The sequence below is a fragment of the Fusarium sambucinum genome, chromosome I (genome assembly GCF_050947815.1).
Source record: "Fusarium sambucinum isolate potato_lamoka chromosome I, whole genome shotgun sequence".
NCBI lineage: Eukaryota > Fungi > Ascomycota > Sordariomycetes > Hypocreales > Nectriaceae > Fusarium > Fusarium sambucinum.
The window spans coordinates 10,499,093-10,517,195 of NC_139294.1; the positions used below are offsets into that span (position 1 = coordinate 10,499,093).

Consider the following 18,103-nt stretch of genomic DNA (forward strand, 5'->3'; position numbering starts at 1 on the left):
ATAGCTTCACTGGCGGGCCTGATCTAGGCAATCTGCAGGGCAGCACATGCGTTGGACGCCATGGTTTGGGTTACGAAAATAAACAGCCTGGAATCTGATCTAAGGACGATAAGTTGGCCTAAATTTCGTCCCTCATGCTTGCAACGGCCAATCTTTCTGATACCCTGAGGCCGATGACAGGTATCTGATGCGTATCATACATGTCGGTCATATGGCAATTCCTGATTTCGGCATACAAATATTGGGGCCAGCCTCGGCTTCCCGCCGAAGGCCTTGGAATTGCAGTCCGGATGAACAACATGACGGATGACATGTCCGAATCGGAGGACTGAACATGATAAATTTTGAAGTTCATGTGACATGATTTCATGCATGATGAGATAGAAAAACAACCGAGGTTCAAGCAGGACATGATGGCTTGCATGGTACTACAAGTTTTGGCTATTGCTTGGTTCACATATCTCAAGCCTATTTTGGATGTTCCTTCATGGTTCTGTCCAATAACGTCTGTATATTCTAGTTTATTTATGTGTACTATTTGATTACTCGTTTATCACCCGTATCAAAGGCTATGTTCTTAAAACCCATCATCAGGAATACCCTTCTCCTTTTCCGCCTCTTTCCTTGCTCGGTTTACATCGATCCACCACTTGTGACTGTCATCCTTGCCTGTCCACTCGCCTTTTTCATTAATCTCATCCCAAGGCTTTGGGCTCAAGATGTAGTGAATGTTCTTGACGTTCTCATCTTTCCAGATAGCATCATGCACACCTTCCCAACGCAGCGTCTTAAGCGCGTTGTAGATGTACGGCAGCGGTACCCAGCGCTCGCGGTACAAATCTGAGAGAAGGGACTGATCCGCAAAATCCATGTTGACTGCATCGGCCTCCATATGTGCGACTATTTGCGCATAAAGTCCCTGAGAGGGGTTGACGACTTGTAGACCACCATTCATGAAACCCAATGGCCCCACCGATGGGTCTGCGGCTTCGGTCTGAGCGGCATCTGGTGTTGAGTGCTGTGATGTGAATGCGCAATTCTCAGAAACCCAGTCCTTGGGATAATGAGGTTTCTTGAGGGGGTTGCAGACACACGCGTGGCCAGCTGCAAAGACACGCTTGCTGATGGCCTTGTCACCCGTCTCTGCAATTGAAGGAGAGTCCAGCTCGAGATCCATCAGCTCGTCCATGTTGCGCAGAACAAGCATATCCGAGTCAAGCTGAACAACACGATCATATTCAGTCAGAGAGAACGGAGTAAGCTTACTCCAGCAGTCGTAAAAGCGCGGGTCGTTGGAGTAGTCCTTGCCCTTTGTCGGGAGTAGGTAGGGGATGTGCTGGGTGGGAATACCACGAGCTCGCAGGGCAGCATGGCCTTCAGGAGGGAATGAGTCCGTGTAAAGAGCAACAAGAGGATATTTAGATTTTGTCACGCGAAGTGAGTAGTCCAGAGTGAGAAGACCAGGCAAATAACTCAGATTTGTAATCAAAGTCGTCCAGACTGATTTGTTTGTTAGAGATGAGACGATATATAGAAGACATATCACTTACCTTTGGGAGAGTCGACAGCTCGTTTTCTGGGCTCAGAGTCCGCCATGTTTGTGAACTGATGATATATACAAAGAGTTGTAGTTGAGTAGTCGAAGTGATATTGTGAGATGCGGATTTTAGCGGGGGAGGGGTAGTCAAGAGAAAGTCAACGAAGAAGAAATCGCAAGCAACAAAGGCAACACGAGAAATGGCTTTCATATATATGCTATTAAAATATATATTGATGGATTCCACTTCCACCTAGAAGCTATAATTGTGAAACTCCCATTCTCATAAAAGCGCATATCATGAGTCTTCGATATCCAAAATTGGCTATGGTTCCTGAAGATTGCGGGTCATTTCAGGGTCCTAAATGACGCTATGGCGATCTTGCCTGTAGTTTCGATTGGAGAAGAATATGTACACTCACAGATCCTGCAAGTATTGTCCACAACATGGAACTTGCTTGTTTGTGAGAGAAGTAGAAAAGGCATGTGGCTGGCCTGTACGGTTTACTTGATGAAGTACACGTAAGTACCTTCGGGCGCCACGGGGGGTCAGGGACAGGTGTTCTTGCTGCTGTTGAAAGGATATCTGTTGTGTTGGTATAGAAGGCAGTCGCGAGGAAGGTCCCCAATTGAAGCATGGCTACTGGGTACCAAGAAAAATGGCGTCCTAAGCCTTAGAGTATATTTCTTAGACTACTTATTTTTATATCCTAAGGAGCATAAAGTGACCCACTAATTTCGTCCCTTATGCTTCCAGTGTCTACTCCATGGTATCTTCAACAGTAACTTAAAGTGACAACTTCCATTCTGTGCCGGTATCTATATGAAGAACGATTACCACGTAACCCAAATCCACTCAACGCAAACCACACCATAAGAAAATCCAACTCCAAACTGAGAGAAAAATGTCCAACGCGTTTCTGCCTTTCCCAGGTCTATCTTGTGCATTCTGCATGCATGTACGGTTTTTGCCCGGTCTATCATAGATGAAAAGGATAGAAACATGATTCTACCTCGAAAACAACAAACTTTCCGCTAAATATTCATTCATAAAATAACATTGGGATAAAGGATAAAGGCCAGAGACGCCGGCGATGTTCGAGATAATTTCTCAAAATCAATACGCCATAAAATGTTGTTCGTAATCTTGCCTGCCCATCCAGTCATATTCACTGATACCTCAGTACCGTTTGTATTTCTAGTAACTATTAGCAAGATTCGTTTTGGGACGAACGAAAGAAAAACTTACCTCCTCAATTCGGCGCCTGTTATTTGGATCAATCGAATTCGTCGCGCCCATCAATGTTTGTCCGATTGCTCTTGTAACACCAACAGCAGGCCGGAAGATGATAGTTGGGGCACGTTTCAAAACAGCCTTCGCGGCGCCAGACGCTGAAGAACTTTCCATGACCTCGCCAGGAACAGCAATGATGGCATCCCGAACGAGATTCACGTCTCTAGCGAGAGAGCGGTAACCACCTCTAATACCCGAAATCACCCCAGTAGGTTGATCTGCATATAGAGAAATTTGTCTCTGCTCGTCAGGATCTACATCATCCTCATCCCATCCTTCATACGCTTGTTGAGGACCGGAAAGCATGCCTTCTGCACCCTGCAGCGCGTATTGTGTACCGACAGCAAGTTTGGCACCCAACTTCACCAGCTCGGTACCTGTAGTGCGAGCAAAGGCAGTGGCACCCTTGGAAATGCTGCGAATGACACGTCCATCCTTCTTGTATTCGCGAATAGGTACTTCAACAAGATCTTTGAAGCCACTGCCCACGTTGACAAGTGACCGCACAGGTGCGAGACCAGCTAAAATGCCAGGAAGTTGATTTGCCTTGACATCGGGCGTCCAAATATCGTTAAGTGTTATGCCGAGCTTTTCGAATCCAGAAATGCCGTAGATGATCACATGGCGAAGGACCATTCTTGCCTCTTCCAGGACGATAAAGTTCATGAACTCGGTGGTATGTCCGGACCGAAGTCCAGCGTAGTCGACTCGTTTCGGCTTGAAATCAAGCTTGACCGATATGTTATTAATTTCGGCTCTCTGAAGGAATGGCACGTCGCTCTTGGACGTGTGAACAGGTACTTGGTCGTCCTTGAACTCGAAGAATCGTGTAATAAAGTCAAGAGCATCCTGGTCAACGTGGAGCCTCAAAGGCAGAATTGTTGCCCGCAGCACAATCTCGGACGCCTCGAGGGATGGTTGGGGCTTAACATTGAGCATTTCGAGGTGTACCATGCTTGTGCCCATCTCTCGCTCGCCCATGTCTTGGTCGTACGTCGCAAACTTCTTCCATGTTGAGGTTGGGACGTGATCAAAAACATCAAGATTCTTGATACGAATATCAATGCTGTTAAGTGTTTCGCCCGAGTTGGGCGGGAAAACGAACAAGTCCGCGTCGACACCTTGCAGCTCAAAGGTAATCTTGTGGTGCTTGCTGCGCTTCAGCTTGAGTCGTTTTGACCGAGGACGAGCGCGAGCCGTTCTGTTGGTCGCTGAAGTAAAGGCTGTGGTAGCAACAGACTCGGTTTCGGTTGCGTTGTCATTGAAACCTTCATTTATGGCGCGAGACAGCTCTTGAGGATCGCGGTTAGCTGGGATCCCTATGTAAATCGAGTTAAAGAGAAAGTCTCCGATGGCTTCTTCATCTTCCAATTCTTCCTCATACACATGGACCTGACCGGCTCGGGCTTGTCGCTCATAAGCCTTGGCTTCGACATCCTGGACTGCCTTTGTTATGACATCTCGAGTATGAACCCAGTCGTAGCCGTCAAAGAGGTTCCATATGACATGCACGTCTCGCACCTTGACTTTCAAAATGCTTCGCTTGACTAAATCGCTTGGTGCTCCATCGTAGCTGTTCTTCTTCGAGTTCCAAACCTTGGCCTTGCTATCTTTTGACACTCCCGAGCCATAGTAATCGTCGTGAATGACCAAATCGTCAGAGTCTATGCTCTGTTGGCTAGTCGGTTCGAAACCTGTCAGTAAAACACCCTCGTTGGTGTCTTCCATTAGAGGGCCACCAGAACGGTGAGATCCACGAGAGATTATGGAACTGCTTGTTGCGTCAAAAAGCTCCTCCGCGACAGGTTCATCGTAATATCGAGACTGTACTTGCAGCGGGCTGTCCGTGTTGTAGTCGGCTTCTGAGCCACTGCCAGCCATCTCTTGGGCACCAGCAAAGTCTTGATCAAAATCGTACTCGCCTTCGGGTCTACCAAAGGCCTCAGCAGATATCGAAGCAAGCAGATCCTGCATAGGCACCACGTCCGTCAGATACTTATTCTCCTTACTTGGTGGGGTTGGAGGCTTCAGGGCATTTGCCAATGAAATCAGAGTCTGCATTGAATCCGCGCAAGTTTCCAAAACAAGCAGGTCATCTTTCAGCTCAACAACGAGCTGTTTTTCTCCATCCTCGAGTTCCTTGACATCAACGATAACCTTTGCAGAGGAGATGTAGCAAATATCAACATATCCTCTGGTACACATATCTGCTACCTGGCGAGATGTCGAAGACGCGGCTCGAGGACGCTGGGTGGCAGGTAATTCGTTCATCTTAATTTCAGCAACATCGTTGATGAGAAGAATGGATGACTTGTTAATGGTAAATACAGCATTTGTCTCGACATCCTGGGGCAGCAGAGCCACGAGATGGGCATCTGTAAGCGCAATTACCATCTTTGAGGGCTGACCCAACGGGTTGAGTCCCAAAAGGCAATCTCGGAACCCAATATCTAGAGTCATAGGTTTCCCGCTCTTGGCTTTGCCTCCAGGAGATCCAGGGGAGCCGGCCAAGGCATGGTGCGCTTGATCGCCAAGATTTGCTACCGAAGCAGCAAGACTGGCTTCAAAGTCTTGTGGAGTTGCATCTTCTCCAAGCTCAAGCAGGTCCATGATGGTGGGTACGCGGTACTCAATGCATAGATCTTGCATCTTCAACTTGATAACTGGTTCGATCTCATCACCAATCATTCGTGCCATCAAGACCGGGCTACGAAGTGAAATGTCCTTGGTGCCATATGTAGACGTGCTGACCAGTTCTTCCGACCTGTTCCTTTGTAATGAAATGCCATGCAAGGCGATAGCAACGAGTGATGGGATGGAAATGTGGCCGACATGGAGATCTTGTATGTCAGTACCCAGATGGCCTAACTTGCCACCAAAGTCCAGGCTCAAGGCGACCTTTTTAACTTTGACCAAGGTCAACAAGCCAGGGCGGTCGTCCTCCGGTAGATACTTGGCAACAGTAGAAAGCTTTGCGACCTCTTCGCCAAGATTGGGCAAAACGGAAAGCAGCGGCATATTTTGCACTCGAACACTGACTGTGTCCACGTTAACCCTTAAAACCGAGCCGTTTCTTCGCTGGCGTAGGAGGGTGTCTACCATAATCTCGTCGTTCCCCCCATCAAACTGATGTTTCGAAGGTATAATCAGCTCGAGGAGCTTTTCAAGATCGCTGTCTTTGGGAGTTGTCAAGAACTCCACCCGAACACCACCAATTTCGGCATTGATAGGGGGTTCGGCCGTCGAGTTCTTCAGGTGAGGTCCAGATACCCGCATCATACTACAAGCCATGCCAATGACTTCGTCTCGGCTTATGAGTTTGATAGCACTTGTTTCGGCGATCATGCTGCAGTCTTTTCCAATGAGTTCCACCCACGAACCTCCAATACGCAGATTGATCTTGTTCTCTGACGCCGCGGATTTGTCGTCTGGGTCGACTGGAGTGTCAAATCGAACTCCTCGGGGTTTCTGTGCAACAGTGACCGGTTTCGGCGTTGGGGCAGGACTTGAGGCGATCGAAGCACTCATGTTAAGGAAACTGCTTAGACCACCAAACCAACTAAAGGTCTCGTCGAGCCGTCGTAGATCAAGCTGGAAAACAAGAGGTAATGTTTGTACATCTGTTTTGGTATTGCCGCCTGATTGAAGAATCTTGACACCAATGTCGGTCCCATCGGCTAGGAAGGTGTCCCTAACAGATGTGCTCATAGGCTTGCCACTATCGAAGGAGACTATATCGCCATTCGCATAGCCGAATCGGAACTTTTGCAAATCAATCCTGGTCAGAACAGCTGGTTGTGTCTTCAACCTTCCCTTGGTAACAGGAGCCGATGATGCTTCCGTCTGGGAGATGGAAATCGCCAAGTTTTGCAAGGTTGCGTTGAGGAGAACTTCCTGGTCAAATATGAATGCGGAAGGATCCAAGTATCGTTCGGGAGTGTCCGAGATTCCACCCAAACGATTAACAAAGTCGAACTTCATCTCTTCAAATGTCACCTTTATATTGAGTGCTTCCTTCAAGGGTGTCTCCTGCTTGCTCTCCTCCGTTGGAGTTGGTTTCTTATCTTTGACGGCGTCAAGCAACTTTCCAAGAACCATAGCAAGTAAAAATCCAAGGGAGGCGTCAAAACGAAGATTAATAGGCGATAGATCGACTTCCAGGATACTGTCGACATCTGAACTGCCTTGACTACTGTGCTGTTGTGCATGGGCAGCTCCGTGTACAGAAAAGGCACCTGGCGCTTGAGGATAGGCTGATTGACCAAGAGACTGCGATAGCTGAGCCACGGACTCTGGAGATGCGGGTTGAACCTGTATGTGTTTGTGTTGTGATGGAATATATATTGATATGGTCTTCAGGTTCAAGAGTTCCTTGACAAGGCGAGTCGGACCCTTTGGAGTAGCAACGTCTTCTTGCTGTTTGGAGCTCGATTTCTCTGGATCGATATCAGTGAGACAGGCCCTAGAAAAAGCAGGCTCAGAAGATTCACTATCAGAATTATCCGCCGGATCAGGAAAATGTGTGCTGCGATATGCTGATCGTCTTAAAGTCGTCGATGCCACATGTTCTTCTTCTGGGTCATCATACTCGTCATCCCAAGCACCTGGGATGAAACCATCGGGTTTGCGATTTTCTTTCACAGGGGACGGCGCATCTTCTGTGATAGGGCTTGGTGCTCTGGGACTCGATGCCTTGGGACTTGGCGTTTTAGGACTCGGTGCTCTAGGACTTGGTGTCTTGGTGGCTGGTGTTTCAGGGCTTGCGGGTTGCGGTTCGGGAGTCTGAGGTCGGGCTAGTTCGTGGACGCTGGCATCCAAGACTGGCGAGTCTGGTTTTTCTGGCTCAGCCAGCTGTTTCGTCTCTGGAGCTGGCTCATCTTGGAGCTCGAGTGATGTTAAATTGTCATGAGAAACGACAGGCGACAAGATGACTGGTGACGGAATGGCTGCCGGTTGCGCGTTGGTTTGCGAGAAAGCGCTCATGTACATACTTTCCGCCTCTTCGTGTGTGTACATGTGAGACTGTGCCAATTCTTCGGTTGATGCAATTCCAAAACTCTCACTCGATGAGGTCCGACTAAGCTGCTCGTTTGGTATAATTAAGTTGGACGCTTCTATATTGACTTGTGTTGCCGTGGTTTCAAGACTGGGAGCAGATCGAGCCTCTCGTTCTGGGGTCGCCCACATTGGTCTCTCGTTTTCTAAAGCGCTAGAGTGGGAACCATGCTCAGGAAGCAAGATCGAGTGGAATAATGTTTCGTCATTAGCTGCGTTGTGAAAATCGTGATACATCGAAGCCCGGGGAGTTACTGGGCTATCTTCGTCGTCGTCTTGAGGGCTCGAAAACTCGTATGGAATTCCAAGTGCATCCTCACTATCACCCGAGGGGTAATCCTGCTCTACAGGCTCTTGATCCATAAAGTAGTCGTCCTGAAGGCTTTGTTGTGAATCAGCCAGGGGATCCTCGTGTTGGGGACTTGGTCGCAAAGAACTCGCAAGTCGTTGGTCGATGCTATGTTGTGAAGAGATGATAGGATCGTCGTTAGGAAGACTATGGTGGGACTTCGATTCCGGCTCATTAGATCGGATGCTCGCCTGGGATGATGATATAGAATCGTCCTGGAGACTGGCTAGTGAGAGTTCCGTTGCCTGACGTGATGGCGGATTTCGTGTCATGGCTGGGGAGGAAGCAAGAGATGGCGATGCGATTGAGGGGGATTTCGCTAGGGCGGAAAAGACGTTTGCTTCAGAAATGAGATACGCCCTTACATTCGATAAAGAGACATGTCGTTTGCCTTCCTTGGGTACGATGGTTGGGAATCCAGCATCGTCATAAGAACGAGTAGTAACGCCTTCAACATCGATACCCTCCAGCGCAACCTGGAATGACACCATCTCAGCCGTAGTAGAACTTGGCTCGACAAGTACCTCGACATCGAGTTGAAAGTTGACACCCTTTATCCTAACCTGCATGCGATCAACAATACCCTGGAGGAAGTCGGCCAAGAACGCTGGCAGGGAGAGCGCTTGACCTGTCCCATATGCCAAGTCATCTTCGCTTCCATCGTCACTCATAGACACTGAAGCACCCAGGTCCTGACTTTCGGCTGCTAGCGCATCTTCAAGCTTCCGGCGCTCCGACTTTGGTTGTGTTTCGAGAAATGATTGCGCGAGATCGACGGTATTCGGTACAGCGACGGTTTCTTCCGGTGTTCTTGTCCCTGACGAACGACTCGGTTTGGATTCGGTACCTATAACTTGCAAGGCGATATCGACGCCATCGACTTCGACTATTATAGGACTTGTGTAAAAGTCCATAGGTATTGTCACTCGCAGCAACAAGACCTTTGCCTTTTTCAACTTGAATGTGTCGGGGAGCTGAAGCAGTTTGTTGAGTTTCTACGATAAGTATTAGCCATCATGGTCTCCCATGATATGTCGCTATCAAGACCTACCTTTAGTTTAATCCCGACATCACGAAATTCAAAGACTGTGTTCCTTCCTATTGCCAGATCCAGGTTGTCCATCTCCAGAGCATCAGCGTCGAGAAGTTCTAATCGGGACAGAGCATACCGGAGCAGCCTCTTGGGCATAGAGGAGCTCCGGAACGACTGGAAGAAGGTTGCCATGATGTCGTCGTCGGATGCGTACGAATCGAGTTATGGGTGGCGATGATTGCCTGCGCAGCCCGGAAAGGGGGAGAAGGAGGACGGCGAGTATAAAAGAACAGTCGGCTGTTATGCGAGTCGTTGATGAGTATCGTCGCTGTCTAGGCAGAGGTCCGCCTTTGTGTCTATCTATCGGTCGGTAGCTTGAGAACCCCGGCCAACTGCGGGGCCGAAGGGCATGTTTAGAAGAAATAGAGGGACATGAGAGTTGATGTTGGGGAACTATTTTGAGTTGAGGCCTGGACGGTGAATGCGTGGCTGCAAGGCATCACACAACTTAAGGTTGTTTGGTGTGAAAAGGAAAAAGATAACTAAAGTTAATCGATGTTCGAGGCATCCTTCCCAAAGAGTCGGGTCCCCGTCACAGAACAGTGTCACACAGTCACGACATGCCTGGGCATGGATGATGGCTGAGGCGGCAACGCGCGGGCAAGTGGGGGGGCGATTACTGCCGAATTCAGGCAAGTTATAGGTGGTAAGGGCCTGGAAAGTTTCCCCCGTTGGACCCTGGCTGCCTGGCTAGGGGTTGAAGCCATGGATGGATTGATGCATAAAATAAACAACTCAAGACAGGGGTTTTTAGGGCGCAAAGTAACCAAATTCTTTTGTCTTGCAACTAGAGTCAACTTCTCCAACCAAAGCATGCCGCCTGGTTATCGCACCCCAGGCGCTAGAGTCACTAGGAGCATGAGGCTCGTGACTCGGTTTCAAGGATAGTTTCGAGCGGCGGACAGAAGCAGATGAATCTCTAAGCGCGTCAGTTGACCTAAGAATTGCGCTTTTAGTGGGTGATACGAGTCGCGCATCTGCTGTACAATGAATCGACTCAACTCATTGGCAACACCATCAGATTGTACAGCATGTGTTAGGCGCGTCATGGATACTACAGTACCCGTTCACTTCGTTTGATGTTCTGTCTGCTGCTGTGACCTGGTGAGTCAAAGCAGCAATGACTCCAAACAATTGAATCGTCGATCTCCTTTCCGATAACCCGATAACCTGAGACAGCCTACTGGGTAGCAGAAAAAATGGCCTCCTAAGTCTTAGGGTATAAAAATAAGTAGTCTAAGAACAATAGCCTAAGGGGCATAAAGTGACCTATTAATTTCGTCCCTTATGCTTCCAGCGGTCAATTTTTCTGATACCCTGATGACAGCTTCCGTCTACAAGTATCACGCGAGTATTACTGAAATCCTGGATATGTCCTTATTTGGTGCGTTATTCTTTACGACTTCAACATGCTTCATCTCTATATCTATCTCTTACTTGTTTCGCCCATAAGCCTCCGCTATGCGTTTCCCAACCGCCTCACCGCTCCAATACGCCCCGGTCGCCGTGCCAAGACCAACAAACGGCGCCGTGTGTTCGCCTGCCAGCCACAAACCATGGTCCGGTAAACCCTCTCGCATTGTCCGAATATCCACATCGCCTTCTTCCAAACCAACTTGAAAGTTGCTATAACTTCCATACCCAGAAAGCTCATCATGAAGCCAGTCAGTAGCCATGAAGCCAGAAGGTTTGCAGTCGGGATCGCTCTCCGAGTAGTGCGGCAATAGTGAGTAATACGGCTTGAAGAAGTTGAGGAGAAACTCATCCTTCTTCTTCGGATCCGACATCTTGAACAACTCCCCGGTGATGTACTGTGATTGCTCGCCGTAGGTGTAGAAGAGAAGTGTAGGATGTGACACTTCTGGTCCAAGACTTGCGAGTTCCACGACCTCCTGGTTCCACCTCTTTGGATTCAGATCAGGGACGTAATTTGGAGATAACCATTGTACGAATCCCTCTGCCTTTCGATCATCGCCTTGACCTCCAAGCCAAAAGGCTTTGGGGAAGTTAATGTACACCTTCTCAAGGCATCCATAACCGATAGCCCCAATTGCTTTGGTCATTCGAGCAGGCAGCGCAGGTTCAAATGCATCGAGGTTTCGTTTTAGCCATCCAAGAGGCGCAGTCATGACGATCTCATCAAACTCGAGTGTTTGGCCGCTTTGCGTTCTGACCTTGGCCTTTTCCTCAGGGCTCGTTCTGTACGATATCTTGTCAACCTTGGTTTCGAACTTAATCTCGGCACCTTCGAGAGCAGGTCTTGTAACTTCATCCAGAACCTTTTTATAAGTTCCAGCGCAGAACAAGTTTTCTAGTAACAGTCAGCCAAGCCGTATCCTGGTCGAGTGTTTTCACGTACCGCCTTCAATGCACTCCTCGAGCCAGAAGAACTTCAAACTTTGCCTGTAAACAGGACTTCCAATAAAGGCACCCCACATCTCAGATATTTGCATCACAATTTTTTGTTTCCTCTCATGGTCGTCCTCGGTACTCGGTACCTTTTCGGCCACCTTTTGAACAAAAAAGTCATGGAGGCTCTGCTTGGAATCGATATCGTGAGAGGAGTTATTAGAATGCTTAAAGGCCTCCTGAACGATATCCCACACCATGGTGGAGTACTTCTCACCATCCTTGAGCGAAAAGAGCTCTCCATCCTCGCCAAATACGCACGAAGTCGAGTCCCAGTCACTAACAGCAGTATTTGTCTGTTTGGCTAGGTCTAGCATAGGGTTGTCGTCGGTTCCATGTATCCAGTTTGGTCCAACATCAGCTAGATGTCCATTAGGGAGAATCTCCTGATGCAGACGCCCACCAACCCGGTTGCGGGCTTCAATAATGGTTACCTGGAATCCATTCTGGAGTAGAACATCGGCGCACCGAAGTCCCGCAAGCCCAGCACCGACTATAGCGATGTGCGGTTTTGAGGTATGATCGATTCTCCTCAGGCCATTCATCGTGGTGACCTTCTTTGATATGTTATCTGGATTAAAGCCGGCTCGGGTATGGGGACGAGTTGACCAGAGGTCCTGGTATATCCTTGAAGTGTGTCTAGCAGCAGGACTAGTGCAACATATTGAGTAAGCATCCATTGGAACGGTGAGAGTATATTGACAAAGAAAAAGGGTTGGTGACTGTGAGTATTTGGCAAGTGGTTAAAATAGTGAATAAACTGGACTTCCAGGTAGGGGCAAACGAGGTTATTGGGATACTCGGTATGATAGGTGGGGTAGGAGTTGATCAACTACGCGGTAGCAAGGCCGATATAAGCCTCAAGTTGTGACAGGGAGGTCACCGGATGTCAAAGACATGGCAGGCAAACATTGGCTTTTGGCTAGGAAAGTTCCCGGAGAATAAATGACAACTCGAAATGGACTAGATATCGTGACGACGACGATCACGAGGGAGATATCCACCACTTGGATGGATGGATGGACGGAGTTGGGCGTGTGTTAGCCCCCAGTTCAAGTCGAGGCAATCACCGACTAATCATGGCAGATGCATGCTGCCGACAACTTGGGCGGTCTATAAACCTCGAGATAAGGGGGAAAGCAACCAAGCGAGGGTGGGTTGACAACAGGCCAATCCAGAACTAACCGGCGCAGGCCGTTTAGAAAGTGGGCGCAGGGGAAAGACCGCCATGAACGCCTTGTTGTTTTAGCCTGAGCCTTAACTCAACCTTGGAGGCCCACGATTGGAGCAACATGACCGATAAAGAAGTCGGCGATAGGCGCATAGTATAGTGAGGCGGATTATGCATTATTGTCTTATTTCTGCAGGTCCAAATAACCTGGCCAATAAAGACTTTGAATCGACACTCATGGGGACATGGGTACAAGGCAACAACCGTCTTATAGAAACCCCTCAAAGGGCCACTCATGAAAAACAATATACTATGCAAGAGGTTGACTTGGGAAAGAATAGCTCGGGTTGTGAGTCAAACACAAGACAGGCTGTACCTAGTATGTAAGACAGAGGTAAGGTGAAAGATAAGAAAATGCAGGGTTTCGCCAGGTTAAGTAGAAAGTGATACGTACCGTGCTAAAAACCCAGGTTGTAAGTGCGGCAGAATAGAGAGATACAAGCAATGTCGCATGCCTCACAGAAGAGCTTCAAAGTAGACAAGGTAACGAGCTTTAGAGATGAGCTTTGCTTAGAGAAAAAAGTTTCTTTGAGGTTATCCAACAGTTTCTTTATCGGCACCTAGCGCGTGGGTCCATGACTAGGGTGACGAGTCGAACCATGCAACCAAGGCTAGGTAGTTGCCGCATCATTAGGATGTTGTTTCGTTTCCTTGAGAATTTGACATTTTACCTATCTGGTTGTCAACTTGAACCCGTCGAGGCTACTCGTCAACCTCAGGAAGTTCATAGGATGAAAATAAGTCATTATAGAGTGAGCTACCCTGAAGCATCCTGTCACACTACCTATATGCAGTTGGCTGTAAGAGTAGGAGGTAGTGTAGCGATGAGACACAAGACCTTCCTCTAAAAGCCGATAACCAACCAGGTAGTTTAACTCAGCATATGCACAACATCGTGAATTCATTCACCGCAAATTTAAGCCTCTCCGGAGGTTGAAGTTTGAGTGTCTAAACAAACTTGTCCTCTAATAATAAAACTGAAGCCTGGATGGGACTACCTGCTAGGGTTTAGTTACATGCAGTAGCTAGTCTAGGTCTTCAACAACTATCTATTCCACTAACAATATCGATGAAAGCGGCTCAAGAACAATCTCCATCATGTGCAAATGAAACTGGTTCGGCCCCGCCCCCGCAAAATGGAAGTGATGCCGTTAAAACCAATAGGAAACTTTGTATTTCATCATGACAGGCCCACTTAGTCGGTGCCGAGGTTCAGCGCCAGTCTCATCCGGGGTAATCATCGTCAAGGGTGTCTCTGTCAATACCAAAAGCCAGCTCTTTCTTTAACTTTTGTTTCTTACTATTTCTCCTCTTCTTTCACTTCTGTATACCCCTAAACCTCTATATACAACCAAAATGAGCACACCCGCAGACACATTCTCCCGCGAGGAGGTCCGCTCGCACACCTCCGACGAGTCCCTCTGGTGCATCATCGACAGCACAGTCTACGATCTAACAGACTTTGTCGATGCTCATCCCGGTGGTGAGACTGTCCTGCGCCAGGTCGCCGGTCAAGATGCCACCACCGCTTTCTATAACCTCCACCGACACGAGGTCCTCACAAAGTACAAGGACCTTGCCGTTGGCACCATCGAGGGCGAGAAGGCCCAAGTCATCACCCCACAGCCTGGCGACCTCAGCAAGGTCCCCTACGCCGAGCCCCTATGGCTTGCCGAGCCTTTCAAATCCCCCTACTACAAGGACAGCCACAGGGAACTGCGGCGCAAGCTCAGGGAGTTCGTTGACAGCGAGCTGTACGAGGAGGCACAGGAGTGCGAGGCGACAGGCCGCTACATTAGCCAGAAGATGATTGATCGCATGAGCGAGCTGGGTATCTTGCACATGCGTCTTGGACCCGGAAAGCATCTTCACGGAGTCAACCTCATGGGAGGCGCAGTCAAGGGCGAGGAGTTCGATTACTTCCACGACTTGATCGTGTCGCAGGAGCTCGCACGCGCCATGGCCCGTGGCTTCGCTGACGGAAACATGGCCGGTATGACCATCAGCTTGACAGCTGTTCTCAACTTTGCCCGCGACGAGGCCTGGAAGAAGAAGATTGCCGACGAGGTATTCAGCGGCAAGAAGAAAATCTGTCTCGCCATTACCGAGGCCTTTGCTGGTTCGGATGTCGCTGGACTGCGCACAACTGCCGAGAAGACCCCCGACGGCAAGCACTATGTAAGTTAAACACTGTCTCTATGATTGAGTATGTGGAGCTAACATTCGCTAGATCATCAACGGAACTAAGAAGTGGATCACCAATGGTGTCTGGTGTGATTACTTCGTTACCGGTGCTCGTACGGACAAGGGCCTGAGTGTCTTCGTCATCGAGCGAGGCGAGGGTGTCGAGACCAAACAGATCAAGACCTCTTACTCTACCACTGCTGGTACAGCTTTTGTGACGTTTGATAATGTTAAGGTCCCTGCTGAGAACATGCTGGGCAAGGAGAACAAGGGTATCCAGGTCATTCTCAGCAACTTTAACCACGAGCGCTGGACCATGGTTTGTAAGTCGCCTATACACCTACAAACTATAACCGATCAGCCACTTACCGTTCAACAGGTGGAAGTCTTCGTCTTTCAAGAAGCATCGTTGAGGAGTGTCTCAAGTGGGCCAACCAACGTCAAGTATTTGGCAAGTCGCTGATTGACCAGCCCGTCATCCGACAAAAGTGAGCAACCCCAAGTCATCTATGACAACCCAATACTAACATCTCCTAGACTCGCCAAGATGATTGCCCTCGTCGAAGCCAACCAGTCGTGGCTCGAAACCGTCACATATCAAATGTGCCACATGCCCTATAGCCAGCAAGCGCAGCACCTTGCCGGTCCTATCGGTCTTCTCAAGATGAGCGCAACCCGTGCTGCTCACGAGGTCGCCGACGAGTCCGTGCAGATCTGGGGTGGTCGTGGAATCACCCAGACCGGCATGGGCAAGTTCATCGAGATGTTCCACCGAACCTACAAGTTTGATGCTATTCTCGGTGGTGCCGAGGAGGTCTTGGGAGATCTTGGTGTGAGACAGGCTATGAGGAACTTCCCCAACGCCAAGTTGTAAGATTATCTTGGGCTGTATATGTAGTTATCGTTTTAGGTGCCTTTTTGGAAATATCCGACAAAGCGATTTATTTTTGTTTATCAAATATATTCAACATAATGAAGCTTCAGTTGAACCAATGCTGTGTTCTGTGACCTATCATTTATTTATATCATACGACAGTTTTGCATCATCATATTTGTATCTCCTAGTCGACCTAATTACTAGATTGTATGGGCGTATAAACAAATATTCAACGTCGATGTCGTCCATCATCTCGTTCAAACATATTCGGGAGCCCTTCCCTGTTCGGTCGTATCAAACTGCCTTGTCATATAGTTGAGGCCAGTACACGGATTTCAAGACTTTTCAATTCATAAAGAGTTAGTCTTGTAGTCGAGTGCCATGCCAGAGATGCTTGGAATGCCAGGAATAAACTGACAAGAGTTCTGCGCTTAAGTGGTTGTCAACACTCACAAACATCAGGGGTATGCAAACTACTGGATTCAACCACACTATAGGATGAAGACAGCAAACGTAAAATACAGCCAGCTAGTCACTGCTACGATTTGAAGAACATAAAAGCCATAATCACCCGTGACAAGGGAGTCATAAACCAAATTCCTCTCACCAATGCCGAATTCCCTTCGAAGGCCATGACCTGACTTGGATTTCTTTTGATATTCTATGTTGCCTATGTGTCTTTATCTCATATTGAATCCCTCTGTATGATGTGAAAGACTTTATTTATACTTATGTTCTGGTTCAAGACTAATACCCAGGTGTATATCGTAGATAGCGATAAGTTGTCTATAATTGTTCTATACCAACTGCTGATGTACTTACCACCCGCAAACGAAGATTTCAAACTTTGGATATGTAAACTATATGAACGAAGCAGTCAGATCTTAGTTACAGTTCTGTTTCTAGCAACGTTTTGCTTCCTTGAATTCAATGCGAGGCTTTGATACTGCCATTTCTTTTGAGATTTGAATTTCAAATTGACCCCCAACAATGAGACGCCGGTGGTTGTTTGTGTAACGTCATCTACCTCCCAAGAGATTCAGATAGGTTTGTATTTGTGTCGATGGCGATACACGAGGTGCGTTCGTTGGTTAGTTGTAGTGACGATATCTCCCTAGGGACATTGAGGTTATACAGACCAAAAATAAAAGGCTTGCAATAAGGCTTCCTTGACAAAGCCATGAACTTGGGTGTGCAAAGGAGTCTCTTTCTTCAAGCCAGTTACCAAGGCTTTCTTCTCCCACAGAAGAAAGAAGAAATAAACAGAAACCGTAACAGGTACCAGAGGCAAAAGGCAGCTGAACGATACTTTGAGGCCTTCATGGGCTGATTGCTGACTCGATTCGTGAACGTGAAGCAACCTCGCTCGGTTGCCTTGTACTCAGTTCCAGAGCCTGTAGCTAGGCCATGCTTCCATATGCGTGAACCATTCAGCCTGAAGATTGGCCAGTTGTTTACCACCAGTCGACAAGCCAAGCTGTCCTCCAGCTATCCTCTTTAGGTAAGGATAACATCGTTACTGGCAGTAATAGCTTGACTTGTTTGTAAGGCAGAGCCGTTCATCTTCCGGGATTTGATCTTAGTCTTTGATCTACACCTGCCCAGCCGCTTGCGTTCAATGCAGAGCAGCAGTGAGCTAAGTCAAACACACACACAGTCACACCAGGTTGAAGTTTCCACAACGTCGGGATCAACACTTTTCATCTCGACTTGACTACCAAAGGAGCACACCTAGCTCTGTTGAGCTTGGGCTCTCCACCAACAAGCCACCAGATAACCTTTTTGATCTCGTCACTCTCCACCCGTCACCATTTTCTCTCAAAGCTGAGTCGTATGTATGGTCGTAGTCGTTCGTCCAGTCGGTGACGAAATCCAATGCTGATATGTTCCAATCAAGGCTGGGCACCGCCAGCCTTTGTCGAAGATTGCGCACGTTGTGTTTTTGTGAGCTGCCATCCTTGCCGTGATGATCATTAAAGTCGTGTGAGGAAATGAACTTTTGTGAAAAATGCCGTAAGAGAATAAGGAAATAATCGTCCGTGGGTATCAACAGGTCGCCACGTCCTACTCGCCT

General features: G+C 48.2%; 4 protein-coding genes across 4 annotated transcripts; 1 reads left to right on the forward strand and 3 right to left on the reverse strand.

The window, feature by feature from the left end:
- Nucleotides 1-577: 577 nt before the first annotated feature.
- FSST1_006121 (nucleotide-diphospho-sugar transferase) lies at nt 578-1,596 on the reverse strand (the record flags this gene model as incomplete). The annotated part of the gene is made up of 2 exons (XM_083232459.1): nt 578-1,500; nt 1,551-1,596. The coding sequence occupies 2 exons, from the start codon at nt 1,594-1,596 to the stop codon at nt 578-580; spliced, it is 969 nt and encodes a 322-aa protein (XP_083089551.1).
- Nucleotides 1,597-2,717: 1,121 nt separating this feature from the next.
- Nucleotides 2,718-9,460, reverse strand: FSST1_006122 (uncharacterized protein; the record flags this gene model as incomplete). The annotated part of the gene is made up of 3 exons (XM_083232460.1): nt 2,718-2,735; nt 2,787-9,230; nt 9,287-9,460. 3 exons carry the CDS (start codon nt 9,458-9,460, stop codon nt 2,718-2,720), a joined length of 6,636 nt encoding a protein of 2,211 aa, XP_083089552.1.
- Nucleotides 9,461-10,761: 1,301 nt separating this feature from the next.
- On the reverse strand, nt 10,762-12,282 carry FSST1_006123 (flavin monoamine oxidase family protein; the record flags this gene model as incomplete). Its single annotated transcript, XM_083232461.1, has 2 exons — nt 10,762-11,639; nt 11,688-12,282. The coding sequence occupies 2 exons, from the start codon at nt 12,280-12,282 to the stop codon at nt 10,762-10,764; spliced, it is 1,473 nt and encodes a 490-aa protein (XP_083089553.1).
- Nucleotides 12,283-14,324: 2,042 nt separating this feature from the next.
- FSST1_006124 (acyl-CoA dehydrogenase/oxidase) lies at nt 14,325-16,026 on the forward strand (the record flags this gene model as incomplete). The annotated part of the gene is made up of 4 exons (XM_083232462.1): nt 14,325-15,146; nt 15,199-15,475; nt 15,532-15,640; nt 15,690-16,026. 4 exons carry the CDS (start codon nt 14,325-14,327, stop codon nt 16,024-16,026), a joined length of 1,545 nt encoding a protein of 514 aa, XP_083089554.1.
- Between the last annotated feature and the right edge of the window lie 2,077 nt (nt 16,027-18,103).